Source organism: Podarcis tiliguerta, assembly GCF_965153285.1.
Source record: "Podarcis tiliguerta genome assembly, chromosome: 16".
NCBI lineage: Eukaryota > Metazoa > Chordata > Lepidosauria > Squamata > Lacertidae > Podarcis > Podarcis tiliguerta.
Window position 1 is genome coordinate 11477789 of NC_139549.1, and position 19322 is coordinate 11497110.

At 48.1% G+C, this 19322-nt stretch overlaps 1 protein-coding gene across 1 annotated transcript; it reads left to right on the forward strand.

The window, feature by feature from the left end:
• Nucleotides 1-4884: 4884 nt before the first annotated feature.
• On the forward strand, nucleotides 4885-19269 carry TOMM40L (translocase of outer mitochondrial membrane 40 like). Its single transcript, XM_083418630.1, has 9 exons — nucleotides 4885-5621; nucleotides 7198-7265; nucleotides 8434-8526; nucleotides 9812-9913; nucleotides 11358-11463; nucleotides 15087-15209; nucleotides 16663-16739; nucleotides 16831-16933; nucleotides 18473-19269. Exons 1-9 carry the CDS (start codon nucleotides 5516-5518, stop codon nucleotides 18610-18612), a joined length of 918 nt encoding a protein of 305 aa, XP_083274756.1. The 5' UTR covers nucleotides 4885-5515; the 3' UTR covers nucleotides 18613-19269.
• Nucleotides 19270-19322: the final 53 nt, after the last annotated feature.

The window sequence follows — 19322 nt, forward strand, 5'->3', positions numbered from 1 at the left end:
ACGTTAGGTATGGACAGGCCCTAAGACTCAGGCAGCCTTGGGGAATAGTACACCACTCTCAAACTGGCACAGCCTGTGTGCTTGCTTCTGTACTCTTTCATCTTGGTCAACTTGTGTACGTTTGCAAAACGTGCAATTTTTCAAAAAAGACCATGCCCAAAGTTCTTGTTCTACTTGGGGGCGGGGGGAGCTGCCTGCTTAAAAGAGTGAGCATTGGTGCTCAGAGCACATGAAGGGCTGGAGCCCAGGGGGCAGGCCATCTGCTTTGCATGCAAAAGGTCCTGGTTTCCATCCTCCAGGTAAGACTGGGATAAATCCCTTACTGAAACCCTGGATAGATGCTGCCAGTAGACAAGACTGAGCTACACGAGGCAATGGTCTGACTCCAAAAATTACTACAGTGGTGCCCCGCAAGACGAATGCCTCGCAAGACGGAAAACCCGCTAGACGAAAGGGTTTTCCGTTTTTCAATGCACTTCGCAGGGCGAATTTCTCTATGGGCTTGCTTCGCAAGACGAAAATGTCTTGCGATTCTTGCGATTTTTTTTCGCTCCCCACCCCCTTTTTCTAAGGCCCTAAGCTGCTAATAGCCTTTTAGCAGCTAATCCGCTAATCCGCTAAGCCTTTAATAGCCGCTAATAGCCGCTAATAGCGCTAATAGCGCTAATCCGCTAATCGGGTTGCTTCGCAAGACGAAAAAAACCGCTAGACGAAGAGACTCACGGAACGAATTCTTTTCGTCTTGCAAGGCACCACTGTACTTCTTACATCCGAGTGCGCTTGGCTGTCTGTGTGTGTGAGAGAAGAAACAAACAAACAAACAAACAGGAGACATCAGCGCATAACTATGAAAACTATTAAACACATCAGGATTTCAACTCTCCCCCCTGCAGAAGGGCTCCTAGGCCTTCAACACCTGATGATCAACAGCACCTTCCATCTCGAACTCTACAATCAACAGGTGAGGCCCCAGGTTAGTGGCTAAATATCTCTGTTTGTTGTTTTGTCGTCAAAAATACACTGCAGACGTCTGATCTCCCTGGAGACCAAGAGATATGACGATACACTGCTCTGCCTCCTTCCTCTTAGTAAATGTTTTGTGCCACTGGGGAAGTGGTAATGCTGTATTGATTTGTTTTGGATGTTGTATGTGATGCCAATAAAGGTTTTACGATACGATACAACAGGGGAGGCCTTGCTGCCATCCGGGGCTGCCCAGTTGGCACTGACCTGTGACAGGGCCTTTTTGGTGATGGCTCCCCATTTGTGCAATGCCTTCCCTACTGAGGTGCGCCTGTCTCCATCACTATTAATTACCAGGAGGAATATGACAGCGTTCCTGTTAACCCAGGCTTTTGGTGGCTGAAGAATACTGTCCCTGGCGGAAGAATGTTTTTAATTGAGGAACCCGTTTGCATGAGCCAAATATTCTTATTAGCATAAACAAGAGGGTAACGAACCTGAATCAAGTGGGTGGGGGGAAGGAACGAGGGAGAAGAGGGGGGAGGGAACCCTTTTTGCTTCATCCCCAGCATCGAAAATTCTGGGAAATTGTCCATTACAAACCATTGGGTTGGCAGGCACCTGGGCTATTGTACATAAACATGGTGGGCACATTCAGCCTGCTTCTTCCGTCACCGCTGCACATCATGTGCCCCTGTGTTTGAAGAGTCGCTGTGTGCTCTTCAGTCCAAAGGCTCAGTTAAGCAATCATCACCCCTGCAGTATTTGACAAAAATAAAATAAATAGACCACACTGATCCAAGCTGAAATAACTGGAAAGCATTTTTCTTAAAGCTCCAAGTAGCTCCAGGAGAAAAGTATTTTGGGGGGAAAACAAAGAAAAACTTAATTTCCGAAAGAAAACCACACGGGTTAACAAATCCCAAGCACCACACAATATTAAACATCCTAATCCCAAGCAAAATATTAATGTCAACGAAACAGAATCAAAAAACAGCCATAAAAAATAATGCACAGGTGAAAGTGGCTCCCAGAAGGGGGGAAAAAAGGAATTAAAATAATAAAGGAGATGGAGCTACTCCCGTAAGGAAAGGTTGATTTCTTTGGAACTTTTTAGTTTAGTGAAAAGGTGAGCAGGTGGGGTAGCATAGAATCATAGAACTGTAGAGTTGGAAGGGACCCAAGGGTCATCTAGTCCAACCCCCTGCAATGCTTGAACCACTGACCTTCTGGTTAACAGCCGGGTGCACTGACCCCTTGCGCCACAAGATTGAAGTTTATAAAATTTATGCCTGGCATGGAGAAAGTGGATAGCAAAAAGCTTCACTCTCTCTCCTTATATAACACTAGAACTTGCGGACGTCCAGTGAAACTGAATGTTGAAAAATGCACGGCAGAATCACGTAGCACATAGCTAAACTGTTGGAATTCGCTCCCAGGAGAGGCAGTGATGGGCACCAACCGAGAAGGCTTTAAAAGAAGATTGGGGTGCAAGAATACTTGTAGCCAGAAGCTGGAAATGCGAAAAAACACCAACAATAACAGATTGGTAAACACTCATGATAGAGTATTTCCAATTAGCAAAGCTGACCGGAAAAACCAGGGGAGCCTTAAATCAAAAAGTATACGGAGAATGGAAAATATTTAAGGAATATAGAAGACTATATTGTAAACATTATACCATCCTGGCAGAATTGAATGATATTTGTGTACAACAAATAAATGGAATAAACAGCTTAGAGGAATATATGGGAAAAGATATAAAACAAACTGTGCGACAAAATCAAGACAATAGAAAAAGAATAATGAGAACGATTGGAAGTTTTTCACAGAAAACTTTATTGGATAAGACATGTTGTGTAAATATGTGGTTCTTTTAATTGTCTTTTTTTTGGTCACTTTTAAACCTTTTTTCGACCTTTTTGAGGTGACAAATCCTTTTTCTTTTCTTTTTTTGTGCTTAATTTTGTTATACTTACCTTTACTGTATGATTGTATTTTAAACTAATAAAGATTTATACAGTGGTGCCCCGCAAGACGAATGCCTCGCAAGACGGAAAACCCGCTAGACGAAAGGGTTTTCCGTTTTGGAGGTGCTTCGCAGGACAAATTTCTCTATGGGCTTGCTTCGCAAGACGAAAATGTCTTGCGAGTTCCTGCGATTTTTTTTCGCTCCCCACCCCCTTTTTCTAAGGCACTAAGCTGCTAATAGCCTTTTAGCAGCTAATCCGCTAATCCCTTAAGCCTTTAATAGCCGCTAATAGCCGCTAATCCGCTAATGGGGTTGCTTCGCAAGACGAAAAAACCGCTAGATGAAGAGACTCACGGAACGGATTCTTTTCGTCTTGCGAGGCACCACTGTATTTAAAAAGAAGAAGACTGGGCAAAATGATGCAGGCGGCTATTGATGGCTGCTTGCCTTGGTGGCTCTGTGGTCAGAAGGCAGATGCTTCTGAATCCAAGGGAGAGGCTCTTGTGCTCTGGTCCTGCCTTTGGGGCCTCTGTTTGGCTGCTGTAAGAACAGGATGCTGGACTAGATGGGCCATTCGCCTGATCCAGCAGGCTCTCCTTGTGTTCTAAGGAACCAGAACTTGGTTCCGAAATTCTGGTTCCTTATTTGACACAGCAGGGCACGAATTTAAGTTTCTTTGCCCTTGCACCCCAAAATAAATACTGGGTTTCTGAGCACAATTCAAAGTGCTGGTGCTGACCTTTAAAGCCATAAACGGCCTCAGCTCAGTATACCTGAAGGAGCGTCTCCACCTCCATTGTTCTGCCCGGACACTGAGGTCCAGCGCCGAGGGCCTTCTGGCAATTCCCTCACTGTGAGAAGCCAAGTTACAGGGAACCAGACAGAGGGCCTTCTCGGTAGTGGCACCCGGCCTGTGGAACGCTCTCCCATCAGATGTCAAAGAGAAAAACAACTACCAGACTTTTAGATGACATCTGAAGGCAGCCCTGTTTAGGGAAGCTTTTAATGTTTAATAGATTATTGTATTTTAATATTTTGTTGAAAGCCGCCCAGAGTGGCTGGGGAAACCCAGCCCAGATGGGTGGGGTATAAATAATAAATTATTATTATTATTATTATTATTATTATTATTATTATTATTAGGGTTACCTTGCAATCTGAATGTGGCCCTCAAAGCCTCTGTCTGGTTCTTATGGCTTTATTTAAGCAACACTTCCTGGCCTCACCATCTGGCAGCTCCCTCACTAATTGCTTGTGATTTTAGAATTGTAGAGTTGGAAGAGACCCCTCCCTAAGGGTCATTTAGTCCAACCCCCTGCAATGCAGGAATATAAATGTCAATAAATAAAATTACTACAACCTTCCCTTTTTAAAAAAGCATACAATACTAAATTAAAATCCACCAAAAGATTAGAAGGCACTTTTAACTAAAAGCGCTCGTCCTGCAATCGCATAAAAAGGACACGTTGTCTCCCACCCAACTGAAAGATGAACACCAATTAGGAACAAAATCTCTGGGTAAGCATTTACTTCGAAGGGAACCCGTTGCGCTCAGTGTGTGCGGAAGTTTGCAGCCCGATCCAATGCATGCCTACTCAGAAGGGATCCCAAGTAAGATCCCAAAGTAAGCATGGATTTTAACCTTCCTCCCCAAGGAGCCCAGATGGAAGAACATCTGGAGAGCCACAGATGTTCCTGATTTAGCGGGTTGAAGCCAGAGCGGCGCTTTCGGAATGTTGAATGGAAGGAAGAAGGCGGCGGCAACATTTTCACCCAATCACAGAACAGTTCCGGGCGGGGGGAGAAGGAAACAACAACAGCGATTGCAACATTCCTATCCAATCACAGCCCTTGTTTGCTTCCTCTCCTCCGCGCGCGCGCGTGTGCGTGTTGCGTGCCCGTTTCAAACATGGCGGCTGAAAGCACATGTTAGGCTTCAACCGCTGAAAATCGCTTCCTGGAAGAGGGCGGGTGGGGTCAAGGGGGGCCCAAGATGGCTGCCCCCATCAAGATCACAGAGTGGGTTTCTTCCTAGAGTCTAGTTTCTGGCTGATGCCCCTTATTTCCCCACCACCACAAGCTTCCCCCCGCTTTTTGCCAGGACGCTGCCTGCTGTTTTGTGTCCGTGTATGTGCCCAATTATCCGAGCTTCTCCTTCTTCTGTGCATGCTCCAGATCTTGCTTTAGAAGCCCCTCGTGAGCATCCAAAACATGCACTGACAGGTTTTCCCCTGCTCAGAACCCTCATATCCTTTGTCTTCCTTTGCAAACCCCGCAAACCAGGTCCCGCTTTATGTCTCTGACCTGGCAAGCTTCTTGTGAAACTTCGTTAACTCGTTGGCAATAAATATCCGAAGAAGCGAGTTGTCCTGGGATGTTGGGAGTGGTTATCATGGCTGCGGCTGCGGGTGTTAAAGCGCTCCTCCACTTAAAACCTGGCGTTACTCTATTCTTTTCTTTAAACTGAGAGGCAGGAAGTGGGACGCAAGAGTTCGTATAAATAGATTTCTACCTTAAGAAGCAAACGAACGCCAAAGCAATGGGCCGAAGCTAAGCTTCTTAGCCTGGTTCTAGAGGGCCATGGGGAACATGCTGTCCCCTCTGCCTGCGCTGCGCAGGGGGTCGCATCGGAAGGAGCCGCTTGCTAACCCGGGCAGCTTCGACGAGCTCCATCGGAAATGCAAAGGTAAGCCGTCGTTTGCTCTTCCTCCTCATCCCTCCTCAAAGCTCTCGCCTTTCTCATGAAGCCTTTGGTGCAGGCAGCCCCCTAGTCCTCATGACGGTCTATTGCTGGGGTGGAGAACCCTGGGGCTGGGGGCAAGTGCTGCCCTCCAGGCTGCTCTGTTTGGCCCTCGGACTTCTCTGCTGGCCCTCACCCTGCCGTGCACCCTCCTTGAGTAGTTTTGAGTGGCCGCGGAAGGGCCATAGCTCTGTAGGCAGAGCATCTGCTTCGCATGAAGGAGACCCTGGTTCAGTCCCTGGAATCGCCAATTAAAAAGGACCAGTAGGGGAGAGGAAAGGAGAGACCCATCCTGAGACCCCAGAGAGTTGCTGCCAGTCAGAGCAGGAGTTGCTGCACACTTCCAGACCCCAAGAAGCTTTCCCTGTTGCCCGCATGATCTCCCTCTTCATTCCTTCCCCGTGGCTGAAATTCATGAGAAATTCATTCATACCGAACCACAAGGATCACAATGACTACTTATTAGGAAGATTCCTATGTTCCATGTGGAAGGTCCCCAGATTCAGCCCCCAAGTATTTCCGCATAAAGCCGGGAGATGTTAATCTGCACAGAATACTGACTGCAGCTTCCTACCTTTGAAGGTGTCTCGGAAACTACAACTAATCCAGAATGCTGCAGCTAGACTGCTGACTGAGAGCAGCTGCTGGGACCATAGAACACCGGTCCTGAAAGAACTACTATGGCTCCCAGTTTGTTTCCAAGCACAATTCAAAGTGTTAGTACAGAACTTTAAAGACCTAGATAGCCTCGGCCCGGTATACGTGAAGGAGCATCTCCACCCCCATTGTTCAGCCTGGACACTGAGGTCCAGCTCTGAGGGCCTTCTGGCGGTTCCCTCACTGTGAGAAGTGAGGTTATAGGGAACCAGGCAGAGGGCCTTCTCGGTAGTGGTGCCCGCCCTGTGGAACGCCCTCCCATCAGATGTCAAGGAAATAAACACTATCTGACTTTTAAAAGACATCTGAAGGCAGCCCTTTATAGGGAAGGTTTTTTTTCCTTATAATGTTTTGTATATATGCTGGAAGCCACCCAGAGTGGTTGGTGCAACCCAGTCAGATGGGCAGGTTACTACTACTAATAATATTAATAATCCTCTAGAAATGTGTCCTTGAGCTACGTGCCATTCCTCTTGCTTGCTGGGTGGAGGTTGGAGAGATATGTGCATGCAGAAACCTCTCACTTTATGTGGCTGCAAAACAGTTTTGCCTTTGGACAATTGACTAGCTTCTCCATGTGCACACTTCTATCGCCCATCCAGGCATGTAGGAGGCATAAGGGGAGTTCAAGGATGCATTCCAGTCAGGCAAAAACGCTCAAGGAAGGGGTGAAGCAGGACTCAAGAGGGGTGTGGCCTGGGGAGAGGGCCAAGGGCCAGGTAGAGAGGACTGGAGCGCCGCATCTGGCCCTTGGAGCTGAAGTTCTCCATCTCTGGTCTAGGAATTCCTGGATCATTCACATTCTTCATTTTGTAAGCTTAAATACTGCTTCTGTCTCTCTTCTCCCTCCCTACTTCTGTTCCAGAAGTCTTCCCCCAGCAGACAGAAGGAGTCAAGCTTATCATTAATAAATCCCTCACCAGCCATTTTCAGGTGCGTACCCTTGCCGCTATTAATCACGCTGGCTATTTTTATATGACTAAAAAGTGGAGAAATGGGTCCAGCTCCCAGGGGAAGCGCTGTGGTGCAGCGGAACAGAGTCTGGTTTGCAGGCAAAACCGGGGAGCGGGAAATACTGTTCAATATTTACCATATTGCTCCCTGTAAGGTGTAAGGGGAGGGGTAGTGCCTCTGGTGGGGGACACATGCCATGCTCTTTCTGGGGCAGTTTGTCCACCTTTGGTCCCCAGCCTGCACTCAAATCTCACCTGTGGCTCCCAGAAGCTGTCAGCATGCGACAGCGGCCACACCCTGGCAACTAAACCAGGTGAGGGGAGCCGATGGGTTTCAAACTCTTAATGAGTTAGGGGCTTCCCCTGCACGCGAAGACAGGCTCTGAAGGATTGAGTGGGGTAGGTCCAATGGGAGAAGGAAACTTCTGATCCTAAACCTCCACTATCTTCAGGAGAAAAAAAGCGATGGGGTAAACCCTCCGGAAATCCGGAATAGCATCCCTAGGACGGTTGGATGGCGCCTTGTATGCCTCCCTCCAGCAACTCCTGCAGCCAAGCTGGTGCCAGACATCTTGTTCTGCTTTCCTCTGGACCACATCAGCAAGGCCAAGAGGAGGGGCTTGTTGCCTGGGCAGCCCAGGACCCCCATACACACTGAAGAGACTTGCAGCCTGGGAGACCACTTCAGTGCTGCTAACGCAGTGCTTAGACTTCACCCCTGGAGGTCCACTCCATTGTCTCTCGAGACAGATGGATGCCAACAAAAAATAATTTGCCTAGGGATTGATTCCCCAAAGGAATTCTCCAGAGAGTTTCTTTTTGGAATAATAGGAAGGGGGGGTGTCTGTTTTTTGCTGATGGATGGAGATCTATGCACTCCATATAAGGCTTCTATGTATGCCATTGCAACCCAACGAACCAGATAAAATTTTACTGTACAACAGGTTCTGTGTGCTGGGACCACCTATGCTAAAACATACTTCTGTGCTACCTGTATTTTTGTGCTGACCAGCTGTGGCACCCAGCCTTACAGATCCCAGAGCTCCCAAACCTGGAGTATGAGCTGTCTGCTGGATCATGGTGTTCATTTCTCAAAGACGATAAGACTCTCTTCCATCAACAGAGCGCATCTTTTTTCCTTCTTCCAGGTGACCCATACTATTCACATGAGCACAATTGGACAATCAAGCTATCATCTCAATACAACGTATGTGGGAGACCAGCAGTTGAGCCCCACGGAAGTGAGCAAAGCATTTATTTTTTTCCTGGGGGGTGGGGTTGTGACAAGTGGGGAAAGAGCTGAAAACAGCAACATGGTTCTAGATATGTGGTCTTAGGGGGGTTGTGAAAAGTCTTTGTCAGGGAACTGCCATCAGTGCCGGACGGAGAGAGCAAAATCCAGAGGGATTCCAGAGAGCGTCCCGGGATTGGGAGAGGCAGCCCATCTTCTGGGGAAGAGAATCAGCGTAGCACCAGGGGAGAAGGGGGGCAGATGGGGGAAGCGGCGAGGCAGTCCCATGACTCCTTGCCGGGGACCAGAGGAGAGAGTAGGGGTCCTCCGCTGCCTACGCCCTCCTTGCGCAGAAGGCTTTTGCGCAGAGAGAGTAGGAGGAGACTAGGAGTCAAAGAGCTTCTTTGCTGGAAGAAGTTTAAGAAACGCCCACTGACGGATTCTGCAGCGATTGAGACAGCCACGGGTGAGTGGCTGTCCGGACAGAAAAGGTTCACTCAGGCAACCCAGCCAGGTGTTTGCACCGGCTTATGCATGAGCAACCCCTAGAACCATTACAGTCTTAATAAAAGCTTATTTTTAAAAACTATCTAGGAGTTGGAGCAGCTCCCCTGTGAGGAAAGATGACAAAATTTAGGCCTTTTTCCTGATTTAGAGGAATCTTTGCCCAAGGTGGAACTTGAACTCGGGGTCATTCCATGAAGCCACAGGTTGCCCAGTCCCCCAATTTTCTATTTAATTATTATTTGCTGCTGATTTGAGAATTAATTGTATTGTGTACTATTATATTCTAATCGATTATTGAATATTACTTTTGAAGTTATGTTTCATTATGACTTTCTGTATTGGATCAGATTACTAGAAGGTGTATATATTTTGTTCCTGTAAGCCTCTTTGTGTACAGAAAGGCAATATACAAGTTAAAAGTGAAATAAATATGTTCTACCCAAAATTCCCATTGCCTCAAAGAAAAAGCTGCATCTCTTTTCTTCCTTCCATCCTGCTGCTTAGTCACCCCCTCTGCAGAGGCAGAGATGCTTCCAGAATGATACCTGGCATGCACATTTGCTCGCCCTGACGCCATCTTGAATAAGGTGGAAGGAAAAAATGGCAGCATCTGCTCTCTTGAGCATGGGTTTCTAACTCATTCAGTCTTCCTTCCTTTGAATGCCAGTTGCTGGAACACACAGGTGGGGAGACTGTTCTCTAGCTCAGGTGCTAAATTTCAGTGCTTGGCCACAGCGAGACGAGACGGGCCATTGGCTCTCCTTACCTTCTCCCTGCTTCCATCATAGGCCTTCCCGACGCTCATTGGAGACATTAATAATGCTGGGAGCCTCAACGCTCAGGTGCTCCACCTACTGGCTGAGCGGATAAGGACAAAAGCTGTATTCCAGGTAAAAACTACACAGGGAGTGTTTGGGTCTGAGGCCAATGGGCTTGAAGGCAGGATCATAATGATTTCGTTATTGCCAGGCTGAAAACTCATCAGTGTATATTTTTTTGAGTGTTCAATGGCAAGCAACAGGCCTATGCAATGGTTAATTTTTAAAAAAACCATCCTATCTCCTCCCAGGGACGTGGGTGGCGCTGTGGGTTAAACCACAGAGCCTAGGACTTGCCGATCAGAAGGTCGAATCCCCACGACGGGGTGAGCTCCTGTTGCTTGGTCCCTGCTCCTGCCAACCTAGCAGTTCGAAAACACATCAAAGTGCAAGTAGATAAGTAGGTACCGCTCCGGCAGGAAGGTAAGCGGCGTTTCCATGCGCTGCTCTGGTTCGCAAGAAGCGGCTTAGTCATGCCGCCCACATGACCCAGAAGTTGTACTCCGGCTCCCTCGGCCAATAAAGCGAGAAGAGCGCCGCAACCCCAGAGTCGGTCACGACTGGACCTAATGGTCAGGGGTCCCTTTACCTTTTTATCTCCCCCCCACCCCATTTTTAATGGCATTTTACACTATGTATATTGTTTATGAATTGGTAGTATGCAAACATTTTTCAAAATAAAAATGAATCCTAAACGAAGAAATTCAGAGGTGGCATCACACACGCCTGTGAGGCTTTGTCACGTTAACAACGGCATCCTGTCTGAGAGGTTGAATAGGCTGCAAATCAGGGGACTGGGAACCTGGGGCCCTCCAGATATTGTTGACTGGGGTTGATGGGAATCGGAGCCCAGCAGCATTTGACTGGTACCTGTTGGGGCTGGTAGGGCGGAGGCCATGGAGCCCAACAGTGGGTGGCGCCAGAGCTAAAGACAAGCAGAGCCAAATAATTCTAGTTTTGCCACCACCCTCCTCCCTGCTGGTGAGTTCTGTAAGTGGCAACACTGAGACTGAGGAGAGGGGAAGCTGGCAGGCCATACGGTGGTACCTTGGGCTACAGACGCTTCAGGTTACCGACTCTGCTAACCCAGAAATAGTACCTCGGGTTAAGAACTTTGCTTCAGGATGAGAACAGAAATCGTGCTCCGGCGGAGCGGCAGCAGCAGGAGGCCCCATTAGCTAAAGTGGTGCTTCAGGTTAAGAACAGTTTCAGGTTAAGAACAGACCTCCGGAACGAATTAAGTACATAACCTGAGGTACCACTGTACTGCCACCTCCTGGACTGGTGGTTGGTAAGGCAGGCAGGTGGGAGCTGGGGGGGCAGATGAGATGGGTGGGGCAGTGCCCCATTTGCCCTAATGGATCAGCCTCCTCTAACATGTGCCCTCCACCCCTGCAGCCCTGACCTACAGCCCCTTGGGAGCTTTTGCATCTCTGAGATCTAGGCTGTAAACTCGTTTTGAGTAATAGTCCATGCCCAACCCTGTTCCCGCCCCCCCAACTTTTTTGTGTTCCAGACTCAGCAGTCCAAATTCGTGACTTGGCAGTTTGATACCGAGTACCGGGGAGATGACTACACTGCCACCCTGACGCTGGGCAACCCTGACTTGATCAGCGAGTCGAGTGAGTGAGTGCCCGTCTGCCATCTTGGCAACCTTTTGCAATTGCCGGAGGTTTCTTTGCATCCTGCCCGCCCTCTTTTAAAGAAAAAAATATCTTAGTTCTTTGATTGGCAGCTTGTCCGGGAAAATATACAAGTGTGTGTGTGTGTGTGTGTGTGTGTGTGTGTGTGTGTATGTGTATGCATAGATAGATACAGGCAACTCTCCATTTACGCAGTGGTTACCTTTTGAAGCACCACACATTTAAGTGAGATCACATATATTGGGAACACAATTGGAAAAAGCCTGCAAGCGCCGCAGTTGCTCTCTCCCAGCCTCCTTCCTCAAACTCCCAACTCTCCATGGGCGTCAACGGTCAGTGCAAAGGCTCATGGGATTGCACTTGCAAAGGCTTGTGGGATTGATAGGCGCTGTTTTGTGCTCTTTCGGGGGCTGTTTTTGCCCCTTCTGGTTCGCGCGATGCACATGTTTGTGGTCACATGTACCTTGAATGTGCGCAAATGGAGAGTTGCCTGTACAAAAGTAGAGAAGCAGACAGAGAGAGAGGCTGACATAATGGGGAGAGAGACAGGCAGGCAATGAGAGGGAGCCAGACCCTCTGGATAAACACAGAATAAATAGGACACGATGCAGGGTTTCCCAAATGTGCGTCTCCCGCTGTTTTTGGACTACAGTTCCCATCATCCGTAGCTTGCACGGCCACTGGTTAGGGATGATGGGAACTGTAGTCCAGAGACAGCTGGAGACCCTAGTTTGGGAAACCCTGGTGTGGTGGTTAAGAGTGTTGGACTAAGACCTGGGAGGTCAGGGTTTGAATCCCCACTGGGCACGAAGCTCACTTACGATACGATAATCTTTATTGTCATTGTCCCATACAGAACAACGAAATTGAAAAAATCTACACCAGACATTCAAAAACCAACAAGCTTGCTATCCCACCTATCCCAGCCTGGTTAGCCCCTAAAAACTCTGATACCCCATAACTGAATACAATATGCTCACATAGAGACTACCTTACATTGCCTTTAAAACCAAAATCGCATTTGGATAGAAATTCTCAGGCGGCTAAGTCCTAGTCTTGTAGGTCACCTTGGACCTGTCAGTATCTTTCAGCCTAACAGGGGTTGCTGTGAGGTTAAGATGGGAAAAAGAGAACCATGTAAACCACCTCAGGGGAAAAGGTGGTAAATAAATGTAGTTAAAAAAAGAAAGAAAAGACATTTGGAGGCCTAGAATGGGAGGGGGAGCCCCTAAGACCAATGTTTCCCTCAAACGACCACTAGAGGGGGCGACTCTCCCACAGCTGCTGTGTTGCTTAGCAACCAACCCTAGAGAAGGATGGAGTTTCTACCATGTAATGTAGGGCCTGCTAGACAGTGAGAAGCCCTATGTCACCTGGTGGCAGCTTCTAACATGGGGCAAGAACATCATGGCTTCTTTGTGGCCTACAGTGATGCCTGGAGAGGGGTGGAGTAGCAGCCTAGCAGTTGCCCCCCCTCCCTGGTGGGACAAATTTGCTTCAGTCCTCAACTCCTGACTAGTGTGTTATTTTATTTCTTTATTGAATTCCTGTCCCACTCTTCCTCTCCCAAGGAGCCGAGGCAAACGGATTTGCACAATTTTAAAATGGATTAATATTCTACAGCCTTTTGAATCCGTCCGTGGGAATGGGGGAGGTTATTGTTTCGCTGTTTTGTTTTACTTATTTTTCATGTTGTTATCCTGTATTTTTGCTCTGTGAACCGCCCTGAGATCTCAATGAGGATATAGAGCTAATAAATAAATCTAATAAACAAATAAAAACAAAGATCAAGCAAAAACATTCTGGAAGAAAGTAAAACGTTCTTAAAAACAGCAACAGTTGAAAACCTCTCAAAGCAGTTGCAGGTAAAAGCATTCTAAAAGCAGCCACAATTAAAAACATCTTCTTAAGTTTCCATTAAATTTCAGCATGGCTGTTTGTAGCTTTTTGAATACTGGGTGTGGGAACAGGGAAATTGTCCTGGATCACTTGGATAAACTACTGAACGTTGTTGAAGGTCGTTTCATTAAGGGACAGACATGAACTGTAATTAGATTCCTTTTCGGACATGTTGAACTTGAACTAGTTCCATTTTTAAAACGAACTTCCCAGGCTCTGCTCAAAACTGCCCAGGCCACAGCCCACCCTGGCCCTGCTGTCCCCCCACCCTGGTGTTTTTCCCTAGCTAGATCATGCCCTTGAACTCTGATAATGCCTCTTGGCTTGCCTGGGTGGAGGAGAAAAAGAGGAGTTTGTGTGTTTAGAAGGTTGCCTCCTGTGCAAAGTACAAATTTGCATGCATTGCTTTGTCTACTTTGGCCTCTGGCCTGCCCGTCGCTGGCACGTGACAGCTCTTGGGAGGTTGCCTTCGGACTAGAAAAAGTTCCCTTTGTCCGTGCTGATGGACCAAAGTTGGTGTGACTTATAGAGCAGGCATGTGGAACCTTTGGTGCTTGACTGCAATTCCCATCAGCCTCAGCTTCTTTTCCAACCCTTCTTTGCTGCTCACAGTAAAATACTTTTTTCTTATTTTATAATACTTGCCCATCCATTGCTATTTCCATTGACTCTGCCTGTTCAATTCCTGCTTAGACTTTTTTTTCTATTTTCCCACTTAATCAAGTAGAGCTAATCTGTCCATATAAATCATTAATCGTAATTTAAAATCATATTTCCTCAATAACATCCTCTCATTCATAATATCCGAGTTTTACAAACCTCACAAACATCCAGAAAAAATCTCCTAGCCTCCCTTGTTATGCAGTTCCCTTTTCACAAAACAGACCGGTCACTATCTACTTTCCCAGGTTTAATACACTTCCCTCCCATTATTCACAGATTTTATTTGTTTCTACTTCCATCGGCCCTGGTGGGACGCGGGTGGCGCTGTGGGTTAAATCCTCAGCGCCTAGGGCTTGCCGATCGAAAGGTCGGCGGTTCGAATCCCCGCGGCGAGGTGCGCTCCCGTTGTTCGGTCCCAGCGCCTGCCAACCTAGCAGTTCAAAAGCACCCCCGGGTCCAAGTAGATAAATAGGGACCGCTTACTAGCGGGAAGGTAAACGGCGTTCCGTGTGCGGCTCTGGCTCGCCAGAGCAGCGATGTCACGCTGGCCACGTGACCCGGAAGTGTCTTCGGACAGCGCTGGCCCCCGGCCTCTTTGAGTGAGATGGGCGCACAACCCTAGAGTCTGTCAAGACTGGCCCGTACCTTTACCTTTTACCATCGGCCCTGGCCAGGGAAGGGAAAAATTGGAAGCTCAGCAAGACCTGGAGGCCAAGAGGCTGCTGATCTCTCCTGTAGCTGCCCCAACCCTTGGTTAGCTCAGTCTAGAAGGGGACACAGGAAGCTGGCTTATACTGAGTCAGGCCACAGGTCCATCTAGCGCCATACTGCCTGCACTGACTGGCAGTGGCTCTCCAGGGTTCCAGGCAGTGATTTCTCCCAGCACTGCTCTGCCTGGAGATCCCGGGGATTGGACCTATACGCAAAACAGATGTGCTACCACTAAGCCACAGCTCTTCTCCAAAGGGTGTTTTTTGCAGCTGCATGCAAGTCTTTTTTTTGGGGGGGGACCACACTGACTTGCTCTTCCTTCTTTGCAGTCATTGTCGTGGCACACTTCCTGCAGAGCATCACTTCGCGGTTAGTCCTTGGCGGGGAAATGGTATACCACCGGCGGCCGGGGGAAGAGGGGGCCATCGTCACGCTTGCTGGGAAGTACACAGGTTGGTTTCCGTTTGCTGAAGGTTTGGGGTGTGACTTGAGGAGCAGGCGTTGGTCCCCCACATACTTGGCCTCCATTTTCCATCATGGTTCTTCAAAGAGCAGCTTCTTGATATTGCCCGATTCGGCATCAGATGCGAATGGCATGAAAAACCTTCAGCCCTCCAGGGGTTGCTGAACTACAGCACCCATCATCCCTGGTCCTTGGCCATGCTGACTGGGGCTGATGGGAGTTGTAGTCCAGCCAACATCGGGATGGCTAAAGGTTTTCCACACCTGAACAAGAGCACACAGAGCTGATTGAAAGACTTGCAGAAAGGCTCATTTCTCAGTTGCCCTCAGACTCTCCTGTTTCGGGATGTGGCAGGAAGAAGCCTACATGTCCAAATGTCTCTCTGGGTCAGAGGCTTAGTATCAAGGGCAGAATTAGTTTATAGCTGCTATTTTTTTCCCCTTCTTCCTTTGCATCTGGGAGATACAGTGGTACCTGGAGTTAAGAACTTAATTCATTCTGGAGGTCCGTTATTAACCTGAAACCGTTCTTAACCTGAGGTACCACTTTAGCAAATGGGGCCTCCCACTGCCACTGCGCCACCGCCGCCCAATTTTGAAGCAAAGTTCTTAACCCGAGGTACTATTTCTGGGTTAGCGGAGTCTGTAACCTGAAGCATCTATAACCCGAGGTACCACTGTACTGTGAATAATCCAGCTTCACACACACACACACACACACACACACACACATATGAGAGCAGGGATAAAGAAACCTGTGGCCTCCCAGGTGATGGCCACATCCACACCATACCTTTAAAACGCTTTTGTACCTCTTCCAAACAGTCATGTTTAATTACTGGCACCCAAAGAATCTTGGGAACTGTAGTTCGATAAGGGAGCTGAGAGTCGTTAGGCTATCTCCCTGTTCCCCTCACAGAGCCATAAATCCCAGGATGGCTTAATAATCAACTCCTCTTCTCAGGGAATTCTGAGACGTAGCTCTGTGAGGGGAACACCGGGGGGGGGGGTGTGCATCTCCTAACAATTCTCAGCACCCTTAGTGAAATAAATGTGTTTTACTTTCTGAAGGAAGCTGGAAGGAGAGGCAAGGAAAAAGATCTACCATCCCTCCTTTTTTTCTAAGGATTCTACTCTCCCTTCCTCAAAACAGCAGCCCAGTCTGACAGCAGATACTTTGGTTTCCCTGGAAAACTGTCTAACGGTTCAAATGGAATCTTGTAGCCAGGAAGGCTGTGTCAAGAAGTGTCTGCTTAGTCTTAACACTCCCTAATCTGGCACACTCTTAGCCAGCAATAGAGGCAGGATAGAGGTGTTGTTCCAAAGATGTCATTAAGCCACACAAATCTGCTCCCCCCACAACCCCCCAAAAACCCTCATTGGGGTCCATGAATTTCAATATGTTCCTTTGTGCTGTGTGTATTTCCCCCCTTTTTTCTGTAGCCCTCAAATGGATAGCCACCCTGAACCTTGGCTATGGCGGGGCGCACGCCAGCTATTATCACCGTGCCAATGACCAGGTGAGTGAAAAAGGAGTTTCTTCGGCGCCCCCGCCCATTCCCCACTTTTTCTTTGGCCAAGTCTGACCTCTTGATTTCTGCCCCTCAACAGATCCAGGTCGGGGTAGAATTTGAGGCCAACACTCGGCTGCAAGACACGAGCTTTGCCTTTGGATATCAGCTCACGCTGCCACAGGCCAACATGGTTTTCAGAGGTGAGCGAGGGGTTGGGACGCCCTCCCTGTGCGAGGCCAGTGTGTGATCAAATGCCTGAACCTTCCTGCCACAGGCCCTGCTTCCCATAAGCCCTTCCTTCATTCGCCATTGCCTGTCTTCCTGTGACAGGATAGTACGCACCCCAGAAATGATCTATTTCAGCTTCTGCCTTCTGGAAGAAGGTATAGGGTTATAAAGGCCAGGACTAGCCACCTGAGAAACAGTTTCTACGCAAATGCAATTCTGGTTCTAAATGCAGCATAAGGGGTCTCTATAGTATAGTGTATTTTAAAATGGGGTTTCAGAGTTTTTAGGGGTTTTTTGAATGTTTTATATAGTTTTTATGTAGTTTTGTAGTAGTTTTATGTAGTTTTGTAGTAGTTTTATGTAGTTTTTCAATTTCATTGTTCTGCATGGGACAATGACAATAAAGATATCGTATATCGTATATATCGTATATTGACAGGAAATGAGTTTGGCAGGGATAGGGAACCTGAGTTCCCATCTCTCGTGAGCCCTGTGGAGGTGTCATGGCGGGGGGGGGGGGGCGGGGAAACGGGACAGGAACATCCTGAGGAGATGAGGGGAAAAGACATCAGGAGGTTGCAGCTAGATGACCCCAAGCAGCATGAAGAGGGCAAAATCGGGGCCTCAAGAAATTTCTGAGCTGGAGGGGGAGGGCTGGTGATTGAAGAAGCCAGGAGCTGAATCCCAGGAAGGGTTTAAGCGGATTTTCAGAGAGATGCCTCATCTTGGAAGTCTTCCCTGAGTGTGAGGCTCTCCTGAAGCCAAGCTTGGGGGCTCTCAAGCCCATCCAGCAGAGTCTGAGAGAAACTGGCCAGACTTTTAAGAGAGGAGATAAGACTGCATCTCAGCAGCTTGCTTGAGATGTTCCGGCGGTGGGGAATTGTAAACTGTGTGGCTGCTATTGGCATCTTAACTTGGGGGTCCCCCACTCCCCTGAGGTTCAGGTGGCCTTTACCAGGAGCTGAGTCCCTAGTGTGACAGGACCTCCCCTGTGAAGGCCGGCTGAAGTCCACCCTGCTTTCTTTGAGGCACCTTTTAAAAACCATACAGTTCAGATATAGTTCTCTCTCTCTCTCTCTCTCTCTCTCTCTCTCTCTCTCTCTCTCTCTCTCTTTCTCTCTCTCTCTCTCTCTCTCTGTGTGTGTGTTTTACCAACCAATCTTTATTGATGTTATAGTTAATAGGGTTGCCATATTTCCAAAATCTCACCAACAACAAAATAAAGTTTTTGAGCTATTTTTAAGGAAATTCGCCAAAATCAACACTTCCAACACGGGTTGCCTAAATCCAGATTTCCCCAGACATTGCAGTGATTTTCACCCGCACACTGTTTCCGAGTACCATACTATGTCTGGGAAATTCCATATGTATGGCAATCCTATTGTAGCAATACTATATTTTTCCATAGGGCCCTGCTGCCTTATTATCCTTTTTTTTTAAAAAAAAAAATCAGATTACAGTTTGTAAATATTTAAACCTACGCAAAATGTGCCCCCTCTTTCCTTTTCTAGGTTTCCTGGACAGTAGCTGGTGTGTGGGGGCTGTCCTGGAGAAGAAGCTCCCCCCGCTGCCCGTCACCCTGGCCTTGGGCGCCTTCCTCAACCACTGGAAGAACCGGTTCCATTGCGGCTTCAGCATCATCGTGGGCTGAGCGCCCTGAGGATCCATCTCTCTCGACTGCGCCAGGCAGTAGGACTTGATTTTGCGAAACTGCTTGGTCAGAGGGGACCCCCGTTCTGTCCGTGTGTCTGTGTGTTTTGTGTGGGCAGAGCGGGGCACTTCACCACAGACTTCTGCAGTGGGGCAGCGATGATTTGGGTGCCCCAGCATCCTCTCAGCGTGCCTGCATCACAGCCCTGCCTTGAGGAGGTCCATGGATTTTTATTTAATTTTTTTTGTCTCCAGAAGGACATTTAATGTCATTGGTGTGGCAGGGAGGGAGATGCGCTCTCCTCCGAAAACATGACCACGTATTGTTTTCTTCCAGATCGGTCAAGGCATAAACTCCGCGGCAGGTGTTATGGTGTGGGTGACGGGGCAGGGGGCTCGTGGAAGGACGGATGCCTTCATTTGCTGGGGCTTGGAGGATGTCGATCATGGCATTCCCTTGAGGAACTGGGAATCGATGCCATCACTACGTCGGTTCTGGCCCAAAACTCTGAATTTTGAAGAGGGTGGCATGCATGTGGGCATCGTGCCACTCCCCTTGCCTGGGACTGTGATGAGGGCAAGGGCTGTGGCTTCTGTGTAGTGATGGCTTGGAATATAATTAAAATCATGCTGGGGACATCTCATCCCCCCTCAAAAATGTGTCTCTTGTTGGTGCTTATTTGGGAGACCTGCAAGAAGGTTTGCCTGTGA